We start from the raw sequence: 22,100 nt of genomic DNA, 5'->3' as shown, positions 1-22,100 counted from the left end.
CATGACTACCAGCGTCTCTCATCAAAACTGGCATTCCCACAGAGCTATCATGGTTAGAAATAAGTATGTATCATGTAGGTATTATGGTGGCGAATAATGTTATAAAAATGATGATGTGTAGTTTCAAGATAAGATCAGGAAGTGAAGCAGCTGCTATGCAGAAACTAAACTACAAAGACTAAATATATCTCATCTTTTGTGGAGTACTATAAATATTTAATTGGGGGCGTGATTATTTTTTTAACTTTTTAAAAACACTCAGCAACAACTTTTCAATTTAGCACAATTTAAATTAGCATAAGTTGGCAAATGCAACAGAGGATTATGGATAGCAGTTGTTTGTTCTGTATCAACTATGCTGTCAGTTGGGCTATCAGATTTTACATTATGTTATTGATTCAAGGAGATCTGAACCCAGCCTATGCTCAAACTGGACAGAGACAATTAGTTTCTGGAAGTAAGGAAAACATTGAGACACTGACCAATAGATGCACCCATGATTTATTAGAGGCTCTCAAACACTGCTGTTGGGATGGTGATGGAGAAAACACCATGAAAACACTAAGTACACCCTACCCAGAAATAATGTTTGGGGCTGTATTTACCATTCGTTTGTCTGAGAATGGTACAGCATGAAGAAAACTGAAGCAAAGCATCTCTGAAAATTCTTCTTTAGGATCAGCTCTAAGAATATGGCTCCACTACAAATAAAAATCTGACAAAATATAGAAATACAGATAAAAATCAGGACAGTAAAGTTTAGACCTTTATTGTCCTGATGATGCCTTCTTTCCACTGCAGAGCTGCACAAGCATCAGTGCTGCTGAACCAGCTGAAGATCAAGGCTGCAGTTCCACAAGGTGGTCTGAGCAAAATTAGCACTTTAACACTGCTAAAAATAGGATATTCCTCTCTTTTCTCTCCTGCCTGCTCCCTGTTCTACTTACAAGCCCTCTCTTGCACTGGTTCTGATGCATATTGATTTAAAACCAGGTCTCATCAATTTATTAAGTGGCACAAGACTAATTCAGAAAACAAAGAGTATTTTGTGCTGGGTAAGTGAGCTACATTGGCTTACTTGGTGATTATAGAACTGTCAGTTTGGTATGAGAGGAATAATCAACCACATGGCTGGCAGGTAGAGAGGAGGAGACCAGAGAAAAGCAAGAGCTCAGCATTTGAATAGCAGAGGACTGCCACCTTCACCCAGCTGTCATGTGAAGTCACAGCACATTCTTTACAAAAGATCTCCCTGACTGAGCTATCTGCATGGTCAGGGCGTTAGCATACGTTCAAAAGAGAGCACAGGCATGCACAGCCCAGACACGCTGTCATATTCCGACAGTGAAACCTTGTTCTAAACCAGCCACTGAAAGACGCAGTCCCATAATTTCTCTTCATTCACATCCACCCATAGATGCCCCAACCCCATTGTCACATTGGGCTTACAAGACTGAGGAAACGACGCAGGGTAAAGCTTTTATTTTTTCCCTCCTTGTTCAGCTTTAGTTCCTTTCAGTTCCCTATCTGGTTCACCATGAAGCCTCAAGCTCGTGCAGGGAAAACCAAGGCAGGAATGAACAACCAGGCAGAAACACCCAACTTTAGCAGGATCAATTTAAACTGCTTGCTGAAAGACGGTGAAAGCACACCGAAAATACCACACACTTGCTTAGCTCATTTTAAAATTAAGGGCTCACCCACATTGTGACATCATGAAATAAGGACAGGTGCAACCATGATGTAATATGGGCTCACTTTATTTCATTCCAAAGTAATCATAATTTATAACGTTTATAAGCTGCTCCCGACAGGAGCTAAGAGAGATAAAGTACAGCTATTCTGTCTTTTGTCACTATCTTCAAGTTTTGTGCTAGAGGCAAAATTACCTCTGCCTTGACTGAGCCTTTTGTTAAAAAGCATAACTTTTATTGGCAAGTTACATCCAAAACGGGCCAGACCATGTAGTGATGAGCTTTACTAGGTTCAACAGGTGCAACAAATACAGCAGGAAGTGTACCACTCCACACATTACTCACTATCATTGCTAGACGCCAAAACTGGGACTTTTTGCATGACAAAACCTAACACAAGTCCACATCTTATCACCATATTATTCAAGCCCTGTAGTTGGATTGGGCACCATAGAAAAAATCCCATAAGGGATGCTCCTAAGTCAGTTAAAACTTAATTTGCCCACAGTCACTACATGCAAATCTGTACAGGTCCTCAATGTAAGAAAAAAAATTCTTCACCATGAGAATAATTAAATATTGGATGAGATTGCAAAGCAAAGCGAAAACTTCTAAGCAACAGCATTTATTTCTCCTTATGCTTTCATTCCACAGACGGTTTGCATACAGAATGCAAAATTTCTGCAAAAATACTTACAAAGACTTAAATGTTTATAGAGTATAACCCATTGATTGACATGTGCCTTCGGAGAAGGAAATAAGATTCCTGCTGCAGCCTCATCCACTCAACAATTACCTGAACAAACTTTTTAAGAATTCATAGCAGAACCCTCCAACATTTTGTGAAGAGAGCTCTCATACAATTATACTAAATGAAAGGAACATAATAAAATGTAAAGTAAATTTTACAAAAGACAAAATGAAGCATTTACTGAAGAGATGTCAAAATGATTCACACCGAGAACAATACACAGATTTGGGCAAAGAAATTGAAGGTAATGGTTAGTTAACATAATTGTTGCTCAATTCCTTCCATAAGGTGCTTTTTTTTAACCTGAAATAAATCTGTGTAAATTCATGACACTATAAGCTGCCTGTTATATTTTTCATCAGCTTCATCAATAAAACAAGTGTTGTCTTACCATATCTTCTTTTCCTGAAGTAAAACTCTTGGTGATTCATATTTATCATTACCTTGGAGACTGCCCAATAGTTTTAATATTTTCAAGAAATCAAGTAAGGCATGTACTACTGTATTTCCTAATTAAGGAGGACAACTTGCAGTCTCTAAGCAATGAAATCTGTGTGGATCAGAGGTGCTCAGTAGTTTACCTGAAGTATAGCATACAGCATCCATAACTTTAAAAATACATACATTTAAGTGTTGTAAATGTACTAAACAAAACCATTAGTTCTTTTTAGTTTATGCTGACACCAGATTCTGTGGTTATTCTCTTTAAGCAGACATGATGTCCATTAGCAGGTCAAACAGTTGAAGTTAATTGGCAAGAACTCTGCATTAAGACAACTCAATAGTATAAACGATGTAACTTACCAAGTTATGTGACTGGGGAAAAGCATATTTTGTGAGGACTTCAAATATATCCCTTCTACTGTGCCCTTCTTGTTTTAATGCAAACCGTAAATTTCTCATATCCTAAAACAAAGGCATTATCTTTTAAGTGAAAGCAGTAAGATACTTTTATCTGATGTACAAATGCTATATAGTACAGTAAACATGATTTAGAATCTGCTTGCAACACACCTCAAACCCCTGTGAATGTACACTTTTATTTCTTACACCATAAAATAGAATAGAGCATAAGAATTCTACAAATAAAGCAGTACCACACTCCGTGTGGTGCAAATGCTGCTTTGGCATAAAGCCATCAGAAATGACTGAATCTGATTCACTGAAGTCTCATGGGCTATTGAACATTTGCAGGATGGGAATTAGTCTATGTTTTCAAAATGAAAATTTGCCAATAATCTGTTCAGACTACATTGTCCCTAGCTATTTTCTCATCACTAACATCCAAAATAAGCAATCTGCGCATTAACTACTAAGAATTAAATGTGTATACATACTCCATTAATGAGTCAAAGGATCCTGAATTATCCACTGGGAACTTCCCTATGACCATATTTTTTCATGGCAACAATTTTCTTGTGAGACTAAGGAAACAGAGATGGCTGTTACATAAGCTTTTCACTGCCTTTATGGCTTATAAAACCCCTGTTTGAGGTGTTCTTCAAAGATCTTAGGATTATAAAAAAATTGCTTTTAGAACTAATGAAATAATGAAGCAATGCAGGAATAATGCCCTAAAACAGGACTACTGTGCAAAACCTCTTGTCAAGTAGTGACTCAGAAAGGAAGACCAGCCCCTCTCCTCGCATGCAGAGAGGACAGTTAAATAGCCCTTTGTACAAAAGGTATTTCCCTGTCCAGGTCCAAACCCCCCTCTTTTTAAATTCAGCTGTGAAGAACGTGATTTTTCATTCCTATAAATAGGTAAGCAGTGAGAAAAGGAACCTATAGATTTCATTTTCTATTGAATTATTGGAAAGTCTTACTTTACAGGTTATATCTAATCCGTAAGAGTTCTCTCCTCTGCTTGAAGCTCCTCCCATTTTTTCAATCCTTGAAATTACACCCAATGGAACATTCAATATTACAACTGGATCCTGCAAGGAAAGTTTGAGTAAGGAAGATTAATCTAAAAAGAAGACTCAAGCGAAATGTTCTTATGCATTCTAGAATAGAAAGCAGACATGAAATACAGTCAAGGAAGCAGAAGTGTGTTTCTGCATTTGAGTCTCTCCTCCCAACACATTACGAAGTCTGCACAGTCACTCTACAGTCTTGAATACCATCCAATTTAACATGCAACAAAAATACTTCATGCCTAATACAGTATGCAGGAAAAAAAGGTGGCAACACCCTAAAAGATGCCTTCTGCTACACACATCTGATTGCCTCTGTCTGCTAAGACGGCTTTATTGACACACAGGATAAACTAGAAAAAAAATGAAAAATAGATTACTAGTAGAGTTAGCTGCAACCAGAAAGACCTCAGTTCAATAGTCCTAAAACCTTACTTTTAAAAAAATACAAACAAAAACCATGTTATGAAACAGATAAGTGGCAACATGAAAGAGAATAAAATGCGCTTGTTATCGAACACATTGCTACTCCCACCGCCCATGTAAGGTTCTATTGATCAAAGTATTTTTCTTTTCCAGCAGCAAGGACAATCAAAATCTTGGTTTAAGTGACAGCCATTTTAAGAACTATTGCACATCATCAGTTGCTGCCCTTGATCTATCATAGAGTAAGCGTAAAGGGAGCAGCTATCAAAAAAGCTCCAACAGACAAAAGATAAAGGTATCAGTTCAGTGTGATTAAACTGTAATTTTACCAGGCAGAAATAACACTTTTACAACACATCTGACTTTAAAGAACTTCCATTTTTACATGGATTTCTTAGTGGCACAAAGGCAATTACTACTTAGTCATTACACAGTTAAGATAAGGTTATTACAAACAGATCATTCCCAGTGAAAAGCCTCCCATGCAATTCCACAAGCATACGTGGGCCACAACTAAAACAAATGAACTGGCCACAAAATAAACCAAAAGCAGTGGGGGTGAAGGGAAGGGGGTTTAAAGCCAACTCATCCCACCAAAGCAATTGTGGCATATTACTCACATTTTCCACACTTCTTAGGTATAGCCTGTAGTTTGTGATGTACACTCTTCCTTTAACAGGGCCATTAAACGGACACATATAAATAACATCCTTGTCTGTAAGAAATGCAGCATTTCTTAAAGATTGTAAAAAGAAAAAAAATCAGAGCTAAGGACAGCATCAGTTAAGTAGCAGTAAACTAAAGAGAGCTGCACTCATAACAGCCACTCAGAGATGAACGAATTTAAAAAGTAATAAATCTGAGTTTCGTCCACTTGAATTATTAGGAAAATGTGAAAAAGTTTCATATACTAAACTTTTCCAAATTAAATCAGCAGATTTCAGTAGCCTTCCCTAATTACATCTGTGTTCTTCTCTTTCTTGGCACTACACGGAAGAGGGCAGGACACAGAACAGCAAGTAGATTTAAGTCCTCTCTGTGACTACTGAACCAGTCCATTCACTATCCCAGAACAAACACATACACTTCTATTGATATATTACATCTTTCAGTGCTCTGTAATCAATTCTGCACTGAAGTATGTAGTTCAAGTTCTGAAGTGTTTAGGGAACTCACCATCCTGAAGAGAAACATTACATTTCAATTTGAGGCAATCAAACACAGCAGGGCCATCAGCAATGTTTCAGCAAGGACAGTAACAAAACAAGTACTAACACATACTACTCAAAAAAAGACAGACTCAACTGAAGCAATGTCATTACAGACTTAAGCGAAGCAGTACAAACCACCTATTTCTCCCTGTCCACTCATTTCTTTAGCCCAACCTATTTATCTGCCTTCCACAACAAGCACCCTTCTTCCAGTGTGCTTCCCCAAAGCACAGACAATTTTCATAAGGATCATTCATCTTAGTCCCACACCCTCTCCCTCATGCCTTCCCCACAACTCTCCTCATTAAAAACCTCCCTCCCTCCTCTAAATCACTACTTTGGTTTCACCTCAGCCAATCCTGTTCACAAACCCAGCTAAAAAATCCTCAGGCAGGGGGAAGGAGAAGCTTCACAAATAGAAGACCAACCTCTTCCCATTGCATTCTGATCCCTCAACACAAGCGCCCATGAGTGGAAGGCTCCATTCCAGTAAGAAGTCACTGTACACAATACATTAATCTTCCTTATGCTACAAAATTACTGTATGTAAATGAATAGTAGCTACATGCATGCCATGTTGTGTCAAGGAAGCATAAGAATAGTACTTAGGGTAGGCATGGTTTGAGCTAAGTTTCCACACTCCTGTACAAGGTATCGATTCATAGTGGGTGGCGCACAGAATTCTCTTGACTTCAGAAAGCTTGGAGGGGCTCTCATTGCTAGACACCTGCTACTTAGCCTGTAGATACAATTATGACACACCTTGACTTGCCATTTCTTTGTATTGGAGGATCTGCAGTGTGTGGAAACCAAAATTTTAAAGACTTAAAAAGTTATCTGTGGTGATGAAAAATTCTTATTGCAATGACTTCAAAAAACTAATGATGTTTTAGCATGACTTACCCTGTCCCCAGCCCAAACCAGTCCAAATTATGAAAACAATCCAGTAAAGATACATGTAAATGCCAGACTCCTAATCAAGCATTGCATTAGGCAGCTATATAGCTTCATACCTGTAACTCTAGTCTCTCCTGGCAAACGAGGTATTTCTTCATTTTGTTCCCAGTTAGTTCCATCTTTTAGCATCTAAAGAAAGTACAATAGCACATCCTATTTTAGTTACAATTCCTTCAAGTTCCAGATAAAACAAACAAACGAACAATCAACCTTTAAAGGTAATTTCTGCATGGGAAAGAACAGGTTTCTTCACAGTAGAAACTGACAGACTGAATCAAAACAGGAACACACACCACTATCCTAAGCTGCAGTTATTAAACATTTAAAGGTTGAACAGATCTGAAACACCAGCATGTTTTAGTATTTCTCCTTCTGAAAGAATAGTTAATTATATTTGCATTAAATTGGGATTAAATTTCTATATTATAAGTTCTCTAAAGGTTTTGTGCATTTATTTTTCCAAGTATGCTGGGCTTGGAAGAACAAATCAACTGAAATCACTCAAGCAACGTACTCACAACTATTATACACAATCTACTCATTTGTGCCTTTCCCAAGTTCAGTATTTTTAATAATGATGAATAGAAAATAATCATTGTTTTTGAAAAAATGTTTAAAAAGCTTAATAAAACCTTAGTTTCTGTTTTCTTGCACACAGGTTACATTTTCTTCAGCACGCAGCTTCAAAAAGCTGAGGGGAATGTCATTTAGATTGCTTCAACGTATTTCACACTACAGATGAACATTTTAAAACTAAGCCAGCCAAACATAACTAGGTATAACTTATCAACTGCAGTACAGAATCCTTCTACAGCAAAGTGCCAAGAATTTTCAAGAATGCCACAGAATATCTCAACGTAGAAAACATGGATAAGCGTAAACATATTAGAATTGATTTTAAGGAGGCTCTCATAACTTGTGATACGGAGGATATTTTGAGATCTTTGATGTAACAAACATGAAAAAAGTTATACTTACCCTTTTACTTGAGGAACTCTCCAAGGAGTTCGAATTATATTTAGGTGTTGATGATGCGGCCATACTGGGTATCTGATGAGAAATCACAAATTAGAGACTTTAAACTTCTTCCTGGAATACATACTGTTTATGGGAGAGATTTTAGACTTTAGAGATCCACAGGTAGAAATACAGAGCTTCCAAGACTGTTTTACAAGTTATTAATTTTAAAAATTACACAATGCCTTATAATTGAAGACCACTATTTAAAAGCATCCAAATCTAATACGAAATTAATTACTAGCTCTGTGATTGGTTCTTCTTATAAGGAATATTCTGTATCAAGCTGTATTTTGGAATCCAGTTGTTTGTTGACTGAACTAGTAATAGTATTCAGACATTTAGAGTGTTTATTTTAAGTGACAGGATGTACGTACTATGAAATGCAATCTACTTGGATTTTTCATTTAGGAAACCAGGAACAAGCTATAAAAGTACTGCACAGCTCTTGAAATCACAAGCATGTCAACACACTCAAGTGTTTCAAGTTTTAAAAAAAAAAAAAAGGGAAGAAAAAAAAAATAAGGGAAGAGAAGGAAAAAGCAGGAGTTCCACAACACTTCTACATTTAAAAACAACCCCCCATTTCCTAAACTGAAACTTCAGTTAGCGCACCAGAAGGGGGAGTGTCCAGCTTTCTGGTCAGAATAGCCTTGATATGTTTAAAAGAATATATATTTTTTTAAAATGGTATTGATTAAAGACAGAATTGTATAATACAGAATTCATCATCTTAATTATTTCCTGACATCACACATGGGATCTCTAGAGCAAACACTGGGGAAAATTGCACATGGGATTTCTAGAAAAAAAAACACTGGGAAAATGTTCATACTTGAAGTCCCTCCAAACAGCAACTTTGTACCAAATTATACTTCCCTTTCACTAGTCACACGCCCTTCATCAAGTCCAGTTGACATTCCAGAGCAATCCTGAAGAGGTTTTGTTTGTTTGTTTGGGGAAGGGAGTTTAAGGTGATTACAGACCACACAGCCTTTGTTCCTGTTCCATAAATGAAACATTGTAACTTTAAATAAATACTTACTCTCCCCTCTCAACGCTGAAAAAAGTTTGCACATATCTCTGCAGCACAAGTCAGCCCATGCTCCTGCATAGCTGGGCTCACAGTGACACTGCAACAGCCCTACACGAAGCGACACTGACAGATAAAAGTGCAAGATCCAAAATGCTTTGAAGTTACTGTAACAGTGCAGGAATGTGTCTGTGCAGGAAGAAGGAGGAAAACCATGACCTGAAGTTGTACAGGTTTGTTACCTTCTTACACTGCTCAAGTCTTCCATAGCTCATGAAGAAAACACAGGAAACCTGACATTCTGTTTAAAACTGTAATATTCAGTGATACAGCCTATCAGTAGAAAAATCACTGCCTAAAAAAAACCAAAACCCACACCCAACCAAAACACACCCCTCCCATTAACTTGAAAAAATAAAAGAAAAAAAAAAAAGAAAAAATGCTTTTGAATGCTGCAGAACCTGTGTGACCCTGTTGCACAGAGGTTTACTGCTGCCTTTCTGCATCTCTGGCAGTCTCAGCTTTCTCCAGACACTGAAACAGAGCGGTCCTGACCTAATTTTAGTACAATGCCAACAACTTAAACGAAAAGCCATTAGCAATCAACATTAAATCACTGTTCTTTCAAACTAACCTCCACAGGAAAACTACTGCAACACTGGAGACTATAAAATTTAGAAGATAAAGTTTTTCCTTCCTTGCAATATCTTACATGCTATAAAACTTAAGGTACATTTAAGTTTTTCTATATTGCCAACGTTAACTTGGGAACATCCAAGATTTGTTCAGATGACTTTTCCTATAGAAGCTTAAGTTTTCCAACAACCAGGTATTTAAAAAGGTAAAAGGTGTATTTACTCAGAAGCTTGTTTAAAAATGTTTTCCATATTAAGCGGGTTTTGTTCATATTTTAAGTGAGAAATACCAGGTGAGATGAAGAGACAAAGGCACAGCACAGTCCCAGTTTTTCTGTCTGTATAGAAAGTGGTTTTAACTAGAGCTCACAAATTTAAATGAAGGTTGCACCAACGATGAGAGACAAGTGAGCATAAACAAGCCCTAGAAAAGTGACTTTTAAAAGATGTGGCAACCCTGAATAGATCTGCACTACAAAATGGAAATTTTGACTGCAGCAGGTACAGGCACACCCAAGCTAGCTGTTGATCTTGCAACCACAGCCACTCCACCAGCGAAGCCACAGAAAGACAAGCTTCAGCAGAGGTCACACAATCCCACCCAGGATCCTGGACACTCACCCCGGTGCCAACCCACTGCCTAAGCTCGTAAGAACAAAAAAGCTTGTTTGGACATTCCTTATGCCTTTCACTACAATCTCCAATCATAGCGTGTTTCTGCTGCTCACACAGGAGAACACTATGAAGTGTTTTAAAAGCCTTCTGTTTCCTCGCTTGCCTCCCTTACACACATTCACTAAGTTTTGGCTGAACTGTAGGCATAACATGAGGTGAGTTACGATTCTGAAATAATCATCGGACTCCGGAACACTGACTACAACTTTTCCAAACCTCAGTGTAAATTAGAAGGAATGAATACGCAGGGATCCCTTCAGATTCTCAGAAAAATTTCTCTTTGTAGAACCTGACAGACAGCGGGACAGAGCTCACCTCCCCACCATGCCACTTCCAACAACCAAGATGTCTGTGGAGCTGTTGCAGCAGACCTCTGCGTGCATGTAAGCTTACTTTGTGTAAAATTCCCCCAACTCTCCATGAGACTAATTTATTTAAACATTCTACACAGTGAGAATGAACTCACTCACCAACTTCAATTTCTATAGAGTATTTCATTACAGAATTACAACCAACTACTCTGTTTCATTTCCAACACTTTAATGATGCAAATTTGACTTACTCAGAGTTAATTAAGTTGAATAAATATGTATTGAAGATAAGGTGCTCTCTGTCAGATACTTTTTTTAATCCATCATCAAACATTTTCACTAAAATTCATGTGAGTTATTTCATCCGTAGATAAGTGGAAGAATTCTTTTAATGCTACCTAAATTTTACTTTGAAATCCAATTACACTTAAAAAACCCAAATACTAACATGCACATTTATAACCATCCACGTTTCCTTGATTTCAGTAAGCAAGCTATGGTCAGGTATTAAACTTTACATTACAGAACACCCAATTAGCATTTTAGAACAGTGTCTGCTGCTGGACCCCAGCACAAGACAGGCATTGGTAGGGGGTTCAGCAGAGGGCCACCAACACGACCAGGACCCAGAGCACCTGCCCTACGATGAGAGGCTGAGGCAGCCGGGAATTGTTCAGCCTGAAGAGGAGACTGCTTCGGTGGGACCCCACAGCTGCCCACCCACCAGTAGTACCTCTGAGGTGGTTACTGAGAAGACAGAGCCAGAGTCCTCAAAGCAGTGACTGACGAGAAGACAACACACAACACAAACAAAATAGATTCCGGCTCAATTTAAGGAAAAAACCCCACTACTTTTGCACAGTAAGGCAGTCAGGCAGTGAAAACAAGGCCCAGGGAGGTTGCAGTCTCCATCCTCAGAGGTTTTTAAGACCCAACCATGTAAAGCTTTCAGCAGCTGGGGCTGACCCTGCTTTGAGCAAGGGGTTGAACCAGAGACCTGCTGAAGTCCCTTCTAACCTGAACTGCTCTATGCTTCTGTGATCTTCAGACAACAGACAAGATTAAGTTCTCATTTAAAAATACTCAAACAAAGACACACCCTTAAAGAAGTGGACTCCTCTGTATCAAAAGAGCAAACAAGTTTTCAAAAACATTTAAAATGAACATGAAATATTTCCTTTTAAAATATAATTTATTTTTCTGACAAATGGTAGAAGCTGCTTCTGGCAACTTCCCAAAGTAATACTGCCATGAACAATTCAAAAACATACTCCATCATAGTCTTAAAATAGCTACAACTTTCTCATTATCACAGAGCAGCAGTAGTCCTTCCACACAGAGAAAAATCTTGCAAGTAGTTTTCCACTGCAGAAACATTTTATTCCCCAGTATCACCCATATGTACTTCTATACTTGCACAAAAACTGAAAGCCATGCAAGTCTCACACTTGGCAGCAGCTGAACTGAAGTACAATTACTCTGCAAATTGAAAATAAATCAAGAGAGCTTTGTTTATGGTATTCTACAGTTACAAACAGTTGAACATTCTTCCCTGAATCCAGAATAGCAAGGAGACAAAGAAATTTTACTGGATTTAACTTGAACTAATAAACAAAGCTTTGTTAAAGTTACCAGAACTTAATATAGTAACACTACCAAGAAATGTAGGCTCCAATGATCTTACAATAACAATTAAACTACTTGGAATCTCTATTTTCATTAAAGATTATATTTATACTTGTGCTTCCTAGGATTCATGGGAATGGAGGCGCAACAACATTTGAAATGGTAGGCACTGAAGGCCAGATTTTAAGTCATTTCAAGGATCCTATCTGCTGTTTATGAATAAATGCTGACAGATATCAGCACATGCCCACACAGAAAATCTAAATAAACTTTAAAACATGTAAATAAGCTTTTGAGGGTTAAGAAACTGAAGTGGCAAGCTATTCATCCTTTACAGTTCTTCACTGGCAACAGGTGAGAGAATGTATGCAGCACAGCTTGGAAAGATCACCAAGACTCATGTTCAGATTGACAGCAGCCTGGTAAAACTAGTTTTCATCGTTTATAACACGGAAGAAATCAAAGTTCATTTGACATTTTGCTGGTCCTTTTAAGGCTTCACCTTCACACCATAATCATACCAAATAATTTGTAACTATTATATAACTGAGCCATGCTTGTCTCAACCTAAAATCTTAACACATATAAAGAACCAGTTTGTGCCCAACCACAACATAACCTGCATCAGCCAAAGGATTACTACCACAAACATCTGAAATCAAGTAAACTGCATGAAGTGAACTGGGAGCACCACCTTCCAGATATTGAATATTTTTGACCATCACTGATTAAAGCTTTGGAAGAAAACCTCTTCAAATTTGTACCTACATCAACCATCTGGAGCAAAAAAAATTTGACACCACTTAATGTAAAATGAAGCTTTTAACTTTATATAGTCCATAATGTTCAATATGTTGCTCCAGAAAGACTGAGGAAATTAAACTGCTAAATTACTATACACAGAAGACATTTACAGAATATACTACGTAAGAAGTAAACATGGCAAAAAAACATTAGTGACACATATTACTGTAGTTGAAGCAGTTATTGTGTGTGTGTGTATATATATATATACATCTGTATATAAATATAAGGGCAACTGGATAAGCATGAGAACTATTTGCTTTTACCAGAATCAGATTTATCAATACAGTAAAAATGAACAACAGTTTAACTGAACATCTTCTAGAAGCATTCCCATTTCTGTCACACATCAACAACCATGACACAGCACAATGCCAAAGTTCTCATAATCCTGCTCCATATGATGATCTGTGGAAGCATATAAAAAGTCTGTGCACCTCCAAGGCCTCTCCTAAAAATACAGTTACAAAATTTACTAAATCCCTTCATTTGCTGTCATAGTAATTCCGAAAAGAATTAGAGCACTTCTAAAGTTACAGTCACAATTGGACAATTACATGACACTTGAAAACCATCAGTGCACTGGGTTAATCATTTAAGACCTGCAAGACACCTGCCAGTCTAGATAAAAATTATTTTCATAGTTAGACCTGATAACAAATAAGGAATTATTTCAAAGAGAAGAAAAATAATAATATATTAGTAAACAATTTTTCACTGTGTTTGAGAGGTAAGTGTAAGTTAGTGTGGGTATATAGAAAAAGCTGCTTGCACTTTCATTTGAACATAAGCAGCAAAAAAATGAAAAAGCAGGTTTATAGTGACAAAGTATGCTGGTGTTACACAGATTACTGTAGAGTTTTATTAGGTACAGTAACAACCTACAGAGCTAGTATGAATATATTGCCTTGTGTTTCCCGCAATAACATTAAAAGCATAAAATACAAAGTCCTAAAAACAAAAAACACATCTGTCAGCACCACAGCTGCACAGAAGAGATAACACATAACACATAGGTTTTCAGAAATAACATAGAATAGAGCAGAACTCTAGGAATTTCTAAGACAGTAGCAAAATTAAGCTAAGACAACCATGTAGGGAGAAGGAAAAAAAATCCAAAACACATAGAAGTATTTCACTCTAAGCAAAAAAGAACACAAATCCTTTAAAAAAAATCAATTATGGAAAAGCAACAGTCTATCATATCAGCAAGTCACTGAAATAAGCATCAGCATCTTTAACGCCAGTAAACAAGCATTTAATCTAATGAAATCAAGGGCAGTCATTCATTTCATTAAAGGTTAATAAAATTTTAGAATTTTATATAAAGATATATAGGGTTACAAAACAAATCACAAGAAAGATCTACACTACAGCAACGAAGGCAGTTTTCCAGACATCAGCTGTCCCTAACAAAATAGCACTAATCAACCAAGAAGAAATACAGTGAAACCAAAGTGCCACAACCAACTAATCAAGTTCATAAAAATATCTCTTTCACACTCATATAACCAGTTATATTTAGTTATATTTTAGCACAAAGGAACTATACTCAATAACGGAAACAAAAATGAGGTAGCAGAAGTCTCCAAAGTCCAACAAAGCTACAAAAAGTAAGTAGCATAAAGGCAGAGCATTCCAGTTTCAAACAGATAAAGCTTAAAAAAAAAAATCACCACCACACACACACACAACCAAATCACCAAAACACCCATGCCACAGAAATACTTGCTTACATTTATTTCCAAGGGAAATAAAAAAAAAATAAATTAAAACTTCTGCAACAGTGAAAGATGCCAATGCGGGGGGTGGGGGTGTGTGTGTAGAAGAAAAACTCTCTTTTTTAAGAAAGAATTCTAGAGTAGTTTGGTCTGGAAAGGGCCTTTAAAGATCATCTAGTCCTATCCCCCTCAATGAGCAGGGACATACCTCTTCAACTACAGCAGGTTGCTCAGAGCCCCACCCAGCCTGACCTTGAATGCTTCCAAGGATGGGGCATCAACCATCTCTGTGGGCACCCTGTTCCACTGTTTCACCACCCTCATCACTAAAAATCCATTATATCTAGTATAAATGTTCCTCTTTTAGTTCAAAGCCATTACTGCCTGTCCTATTGCAACAGGCCCTGCTAAAACGTTTGTCCTTTTTTATAAGTCTTCTAAGTACTGGCAGGCTGCAGCAAGGTCTCCCTGGAGCCTTCTCTTCTCCAGGCTGAACAACCCCAACTCTCCCACCCTGTCTTCACAGGAGAGGTGCTCCAGCCCTCTGATCATGAATCATAATAATATTGTTCATGCTCTCTGACCTGATATATTTAGACTACTTAACTAAAAAACAGATTTTAACATTTAAAAGCCATACAGTATGGGCATCAAAAACATGCCTAGAGCAATGCCAATTCAGACATCATAGTTACACGTATTTATTTACCTGCGGCCACCAGCAATTACCTGTCACTCCTTATGCAACTGATGGCAAACAGAAAGAAAGGAAAACTGACTTACCTGTGAGATTAAGTATCAAGCAGGAAAAGGAAGAGGTTCTCTTAAATCACTTGATAGCACTTATGGTTTCTTACGTCAGAGCTCAAGTGCAAATCATATCTATGATGTACAACAACAAACCACCTTGACATGTCAAGTCATAAGCTTCTACCTGCACTTATTCCAGAGTGGATCTTTGGAATCAATAAGAATTGCTAGATCACAGAATCTCCCGTTTCTTCTTTACCATCACAGTTACAGGATATAAAATCCTGCCAAGTGTAACTTCTTAGTAATGGAGTCTGCAGCCCTTATCTTTCCTCAAGTAGATCCTCATGATTTTACTGATCTGAGACTGGCTCATTCCACTAGTGGGTCTTCTCCCTTAGCATCTAAATAATACACCCCATTTGTATGTACTTACGAAACCTACATTTCCCAGGGAAACCATGCCAGCAGTACAAGCTTCAATGGTATACTGTGCATGTAGAATGTATACTACTATTTGCACTTCTGCAATGAAGTTTTTAAGTCAGTTAAATTCATCAATAATGCATTAAAAATTTCTGTATCCTACCAAAAAAAAGTATCACTTATGAAAAAGTTTGCAATTTGGAGCCACCCGTCTGCTAAACACCAGTTCTCCACCAGGCTTCCTGTCTTTAAAATAAACGTACTCCTGAATCCCACACGTTGCCGGTCCTCTGCTAGACTGTGAACAGCAAGCTGTACAACTCTACACGAACTGCTAAATTTGTTTGCAAAGAATCAGAAATGCTCCTTCTCCCAGAAAAAGCATTCTCTTGTTCCCTAATGTGTCCTGTATTTGAAAGGGCAAATCATTGTCTCCAAAGGACTCAATATGAACAAGTGCAAATGAACAAAAGTTCACAACAGTCAAGTGACTTATTTACTTCAGCAAACAAATCAGAAGCATGACAGTTGCCTGCCCACTGGTATTAGGCTTACTACACCAGGTACTTCTGAAGATATTAGCAGGAAAACCTTGCACTAATGAAAAAAAAAAAAAAATCTTGACAATGAAGTTCTACAAGTGGGAGCAAGCAACAAGAGCTTGGCAGAAAGTTTGGTAAGTATTTTCTTAGTGCCACCAGATCTTACGCACTTCTGTGTATATGTTTCTTTAAAAAACCATAAAACAATAATGTTGTTGCTTGCACATGGGAAGCCATAAATAATAGCTGGAGGGAGCAAATAAAAATCTTCAGTTCTGTCTTGATTGATATTTCTCCTGTCTCCATTTGAAGGTTTTCTTTTACTGCCTTAACTTCTCATGGAATTTGACTCCCACTCTATTTTCAAAGCAAAGCAAAACTGTCAACAAAACCTAACATAAAAGTTTGTAACATTACTTTTTCTAATCATCAACCCAATTGCTTCCTCATTTCTAATTATATTGAAAACATAGCTTAGGGTGATAACCCTGGCTTTCATCCTGACAAGCTTTCTCGTGGGAGAGTTACAAGCACCCTCACAAAGAGATGATATAGTAGGACACATGCCATTATGGACACTAAGTAACTTATCTGTTGATGGACTCTGAGCTGTTAGCTAGATATTTCTCATGCTTTGTATCACAGTAAGAAGGAAAAGCAGCACCTGCTTCAGTGGCAATAAATACAATTATTTGCTAAGGCCTGTTTTCTAGCAATTATCAGAGATCTATTCCTTGTAATTCATGCTGACAATTATTTCTGTCCACTTGTACTTGCCGATTGCTTCTCCTGTGTCTGTTCTATGCATAGTATCTTTCTCTTGCCATGATTATCTTTTTTACTTACTTTTTCTTAATATTTACTCTAGTAACCAAGTTCTGAAGTGGAAGTTCAGTCACATGAGTGGATCAAAGAAGGTAGTTTTCCCTCTATGCATGTAGTCCTGTACAGCAAATAGCTGTTAAGTCTAGCTAGAATAGGTGGCACGACAGAAGCGAGTAGCTGTTGTTAGGAACCATTAGTCACATTACCTCTAGAATCAGCATTACATCTGTAGGAAACCTATGCCTGAAGGCTGATCCGTGGCTTTCTAAACCCACCCAGTCTATTTTCTCTACTCTGCATCCCCTGCAGGGATGTATACCTCCCACATTGTCAAAAGCTGATGCAGTTGACAGGAAAGCCTATGGGACAGCAAATACAGCTTCAAAGTTTTCTATTAAGAGAGCCTTCAGTTGCTCCCTGCTCATTCTTCTTGAAAGATATCCCCTTAGGCCACTGCAGTTCTATTGCTAAAGATTTAACTGATGATTCCACAAGAGAAATGGAAATTGTATCTGTTATATAATGAAATCGTGTGTGTGTGTGTGTGTGTGTGTGTGTTTGTGTGTATATATATATCTATATCTATAAAAAAAGACACTGTAACAGTTAAAATTACATCCCCTACTCGGGCTTTCCTCTAACTTTCCTTTGAGAACATGTACAACTGATGCATCAGACTCCTCCTCCTTCATCTGCTGTGTTATTTCTCTCTTCCACTGCATGGATTGCTTCTCTAAATACACGTAATACTACAGAGAAAGTATCATTCTGAGTTTGTGTCTGAAAGAAGCAGACTGAGGACTATGAAGAAGTCATCCATAAACCGTTCTTTGCTTTAATCCCTAAGAAAGGGGAGATTGGGGCTATCCTAAGTCTTTCATGGGGCAGCACCATACGTTTGCGTGTGCTCTCTTCCAAGTAACAGGTAGGTACTGTGCCAGGCACAGAAAGCTCGATACTTCTGTATTCCACATTTGCCTATGTCCGTTATGCATTAACGGGTCCAGTCACATCACACAGAGTCTCTGGCATACAGCCTCTCCAGTCATTTTATGCAACAACCCAGCAAAGAGTCTGTGCACCAATTACTTATATTTTGTTGAAGTACACAGACTACATCTTACACAAAAGTGTAGCACTTACTTTTGTTTTCTCTTGCTCAGAAGCTTCCAGGTTTAGTAAGTCATTTCAGCTGTAGAAAATATATAGGTGTCCACTCCAGTGCAAGCTGAGAGGACGACTGTGTGTTCATTCCTTCAACTCTCGAACAGCATTGGAGTTCTGTGCTGTAGCTGGCCCCTGACAGGAATGGAACAGGTAGGAAGACATTGTTAGCACTTTAAGAACTAATGTCAATTGCAATATTCTGTAACAAAATAAATAAATTCTTAAATAAAATAAAACCTCCAGAAAGGAAGCAAACTCACAGAACAGTTGCTACTAAAAACATTCTGGAGAAAGGAAACAAACAGGTCTAGTTCTTTTTATGCTTCACCTTGCGTCAGGAGGTTTGGCATCAAAATGATGGAACTGAGAACTTTCTCTTCTAGAAATTTAAGATACGGCTTTGAATCCACAGTGAGGTGGACTGAGAACTGGCTGAACAGCAGAGCTCAGAGGGTTGTGACCAGCAGCGCAGCCTAGCTGGAAGCCTGTAACTAGCAACTAGCAGCATTCCCCAGGGGTCAGCACTGGGTTCAGTCTTGTTCAACTTACTCATCAATGACCTGGATGAAGGGACAGAGTGGGCTGAGCAAATCAACAGTTTGCTGATGAAAGAAAAATGGGAGGAGCGGCTGATACACCAGAAGGCTGCGCTGCCATTCAGCAAGGCCTGGACAGGCTGGAGAGGAACCTCAGGAAGTTCCACAAAGGTCAGTGTAAGGTCCTGCACCTGGGGAGGGACAGCCCCACGCAGCAGTTAGGCCAGGTGTTGACCTGCTGGGAGGCAGCTCTGCTGAGAAGACCCTGGGACTACTGATGGGACAGCAAGATGCCCATAAGCCTGTAGTGTGCCCATGTGGCCAAGGCGGCCAGTGGGATCCTGGGGAGCGTTGGGAGAAGCATGGCCAGCAGATCCAGGGAGGTGGTCCTCCCTGTCTCCTCTGCCCTGGTAAGGCCGCATCTGGGGTGCTGGGTCCAGTTCTGGGCTCCCCAGTTCAAGAGGGCCAGGGAACTACTGGAGAGGGTCCAGTGGAGGGCGCTACAAAGACGATGAGGGGACTGGAGCATCTTCCTTGTGAGGGGAGGCTGAGGGAGCTGGGCCTGGGTACCCTGGAGAAGGGAAGGCTGAGAGGGGATCTTATCAACATCTACAAATATCTTAAGGGCAAGCATCAAAAGGATGAGGCCGGGCTCTGTTCAGTAGTGCGCAACGACATGATAAGGGGCAGCGGGCACAAACTGCAACAAAGGAAGTTCCATCTGTATATGAGGAAGAACTTTACTTGGAGGGTGACAGAGCCCCAGGACAGGCTTCCCAGAGAGGTTGCAGAGTCTCCTTCTCTGGAGATGTTTAAAACCTACCTGGACACAACTCTCTGCAACCTGCTGTAGGTGATCCTGCTTTAGCAGGGGGTTGGACTAGATGATCTCCAGAGGTCCCTTCCAACCCCGACAATTCCGTGACATGTTTCCAACATGTAAATCTTATGCAGACTTTTAACCATGCTTATGTTTCCCACACATATTTGGGCACCTTTCTGCACACAGTTAAGCACTTCCTCTCATCCCTTCCAAAACAACAGTACCATTCATTTGGGTTCTTTTTTTTCCCCCAAATACATTCAGGAATGACTTTCATATGAAAGCTGCTATGTAAACTTGGCAAAGTCAGAAGGAAACAAAACTTATTTTTACCCGATTTGAGTGCATAGAAAAAAAAAAGTATGTTTTCTCCTTTAAAAGAACACACACAATATTAAAGATTTGCAGTTACCTCTCATTACATTAGTCCTGCACTCTATTCTTAGTTAACACTGTAACTCTATGCATCAGGAATATGTTAACACTAGAGTATGCTCAACCTCAGTGATGCTTCAAGCCCTTCTCTTGGGCAAGTGTGCCTTTTGGAAGTTTACTTCTGACCAAGCATAGAATGATCAACAGTGCAAAAAGGGAAAATTCTGCATTTTATTGAAAACACCTCTATATCTCATCTCTTGCGGCATCTGCCACACAATGAAGCTGCATACAGCCCCAAAAGTTCTGTGTGTTAAGGCTCATTGCACTTACCAGCTTTGTTAATAACTGCACAGCCTAACTTTTTTAACCACCTAAACCACAAATTAACGTTAATACAAAAACCGTATCAAGAAAGAGGTTCTAGTTTCACCCAGTGCTAATCCTGTACCATGAGAAGTCTGCCCTTCAGATCTGGTTAATGATAAACAAATATATAATGACCAGCAAGCAATGAGCATGATATTGCCCCAAAACGGGTATTACGCAGTAGAGCCAAGGTACTTTTTAAATGTACATAGTTTTGACTAATACCTATTGTGACAAGTCCATCTACAGGCCAACTGCAAAACACTTAACATCTATGCAATTTTAAAACTGAGTTTGCCTATGTTGCTTTCTACAGGACCAAGAAAAAATGGGGCTTTCTGTGAAAAGAAAAAAGCTAACAGTCCTTTTACACTCTTAATTACACCTACATCTGAAAAAAACTCAGAAAATCAAAGGAACAAACCAAAACCCACTAATCAGACACTGTCGGAATTACACTTTTTGGCTGCCAAAGCACAAACACCAGCAAGCAGAAACACTCTATCACTTTCCAGAGTCATTTCTTGTTTTAAATTAAGCAAAAACGTTTGCTCTGGAATGGAAGGTTTCTGCTTTCAGCTGTGAACACTCAAAGAAGTCACAAGATTCAGAACAAAATTTAAGCCAGTCAGAAAGGAACACTACAGAGGCTTATAAGTCTGAAAGCGAATCAAGAGCACTCTCGGGGTATTTTTTCTATCCCAAGAGCGAATTTCTTTTTGCAGGAAAGGTACAAATCACAGTTCACAGGCGCCTTGCTAAGCCGCGGCGCTGGGCGATGCGCTCCGGCACCGTCCCGCTTCCAGCCTGATTCAGCACAGCGGGGCGAGGGCCCGGGGCCGGAGCGGGCAGCACCCAGCCGCCGCAGAGGCCGGGCCCCGCCGGCCGCAGGGCCCCGCCGGCTCCCGGCAGGCGGGCTGGCACCGGGGCCGCGGGGCTCCCCCAGGGCCGGGGGCGGCGGGGGGGGCCCTCGCAAAAACCCCCAGGGCAGCCGGCGGGGGCCCTGAGAGAGAGGGGCTGGGCCGGAGGGCAGGCCCGGGCCGGCAGCCGCCCCCGCCTGGGCACACCGGCGCGGGGACGGGAGGGAGGGCTCCCCGGGGCAGTGGGCAGGGGCAGGGCCCGCCGGCGTCACCCCGCCGCCCGGCCCGGCCCGGCCCCACCGAGACTCACCGCGACGCCGCCGCCGCCGCGGGCCCGAGTGCGGCGCCCAGCGCTCCCCGCGCCGGCCCAGCCCGCCCCTCACGTGACGGGGCGGTGCCCCGCCCGCCGGGAGGCGCGGGGCATGCCGGGAGCGGGGGGCGCGGGGCGTGAGGGAGGGCGGGAGCGGCGGCGTCTGCGCGACTTGTCCCAGGAAGCGCAGGGAAACCGCCGGGAAGAGAGGGAACCGGGGGGCGGAGGCAAACACGGGGGGGGGGGGGGGGGGCGCCCAGGGTAACGCAGATCCAGCCGGTCGATCGGTGGCCGTCACTGTGCAGAGGCGGCCCAAGCCGCCTGCGTGCGCCCTGCCTAC

At 40.1% G+C, this 22,100-nt stretch overlaps 1 protein-coding gene across 3 annotated transcripts in view; it reads right to left on the bottom strand.

Moving 5' to 3' along the window:
* The window catches only part of MTM1 (myotubularin 1), a 48,770-nt gene extending 26,888 nt beyond the window's left edge, over positions 1-21,882 (bottom strand). Inside the window, exons 1-7 of one of the 3 annotated variants that reach the window (XM_056359910.1) lie at positions 21,761-21,882; positions 18,464-18,619; positions 7,934-8,005; positions 7,012-7,084; positions 5,408-5,502; positions 4,272-4,382; positions 3,250-3,351 (exon numbers count right to left, since the gene is read on the bottom strand). In XM_056359910.1, the coding sequence (XP_056215885.1) occupies positions 3,250-3,351; positions 4,272-4,382; positions 5,408-5,502; positions 7,012-7,084; positions 7,934-7,996 (444 nt within the window). In that variant the 5' untranslated portion in view covers positions 7,997-8,005; positions 18,464-18,619; positions 21,761-21,882. Of the gene's footprint in view, positions 1-3,249; positions 3,352-4,271; positions 4,383-5,407; positions 5,523-7,011; positions 7,085-7,933; positions 8,006-18,463; positions 18,620-21,760 lie in introns of those variants that run through there. The other 2 variants (XM_056359911.1, XM_056359912.1) reach the window with 2 other exon arrangements.
* Positions 21,883-22,100: the final 218 nt, after the last annotated feature.

The sequence above is a fragment of the Falco biarmicus genome, chromosome 14 (assembly GCF_023638135.1).
Source record: "Falco biarmicus isolate bFalBia1 chromosome 14, bFalBia1.pri, whole genome shotgun sequence".
Lineage (NCBI taxonomy): Eukaryota > Metazoa > Chordata > Aves > Falconiformes > Falconidae > Falco > Falco biarmicus.
This window is presented reverse-complemented; position numbering and strand designations above follow the sequence as displayed.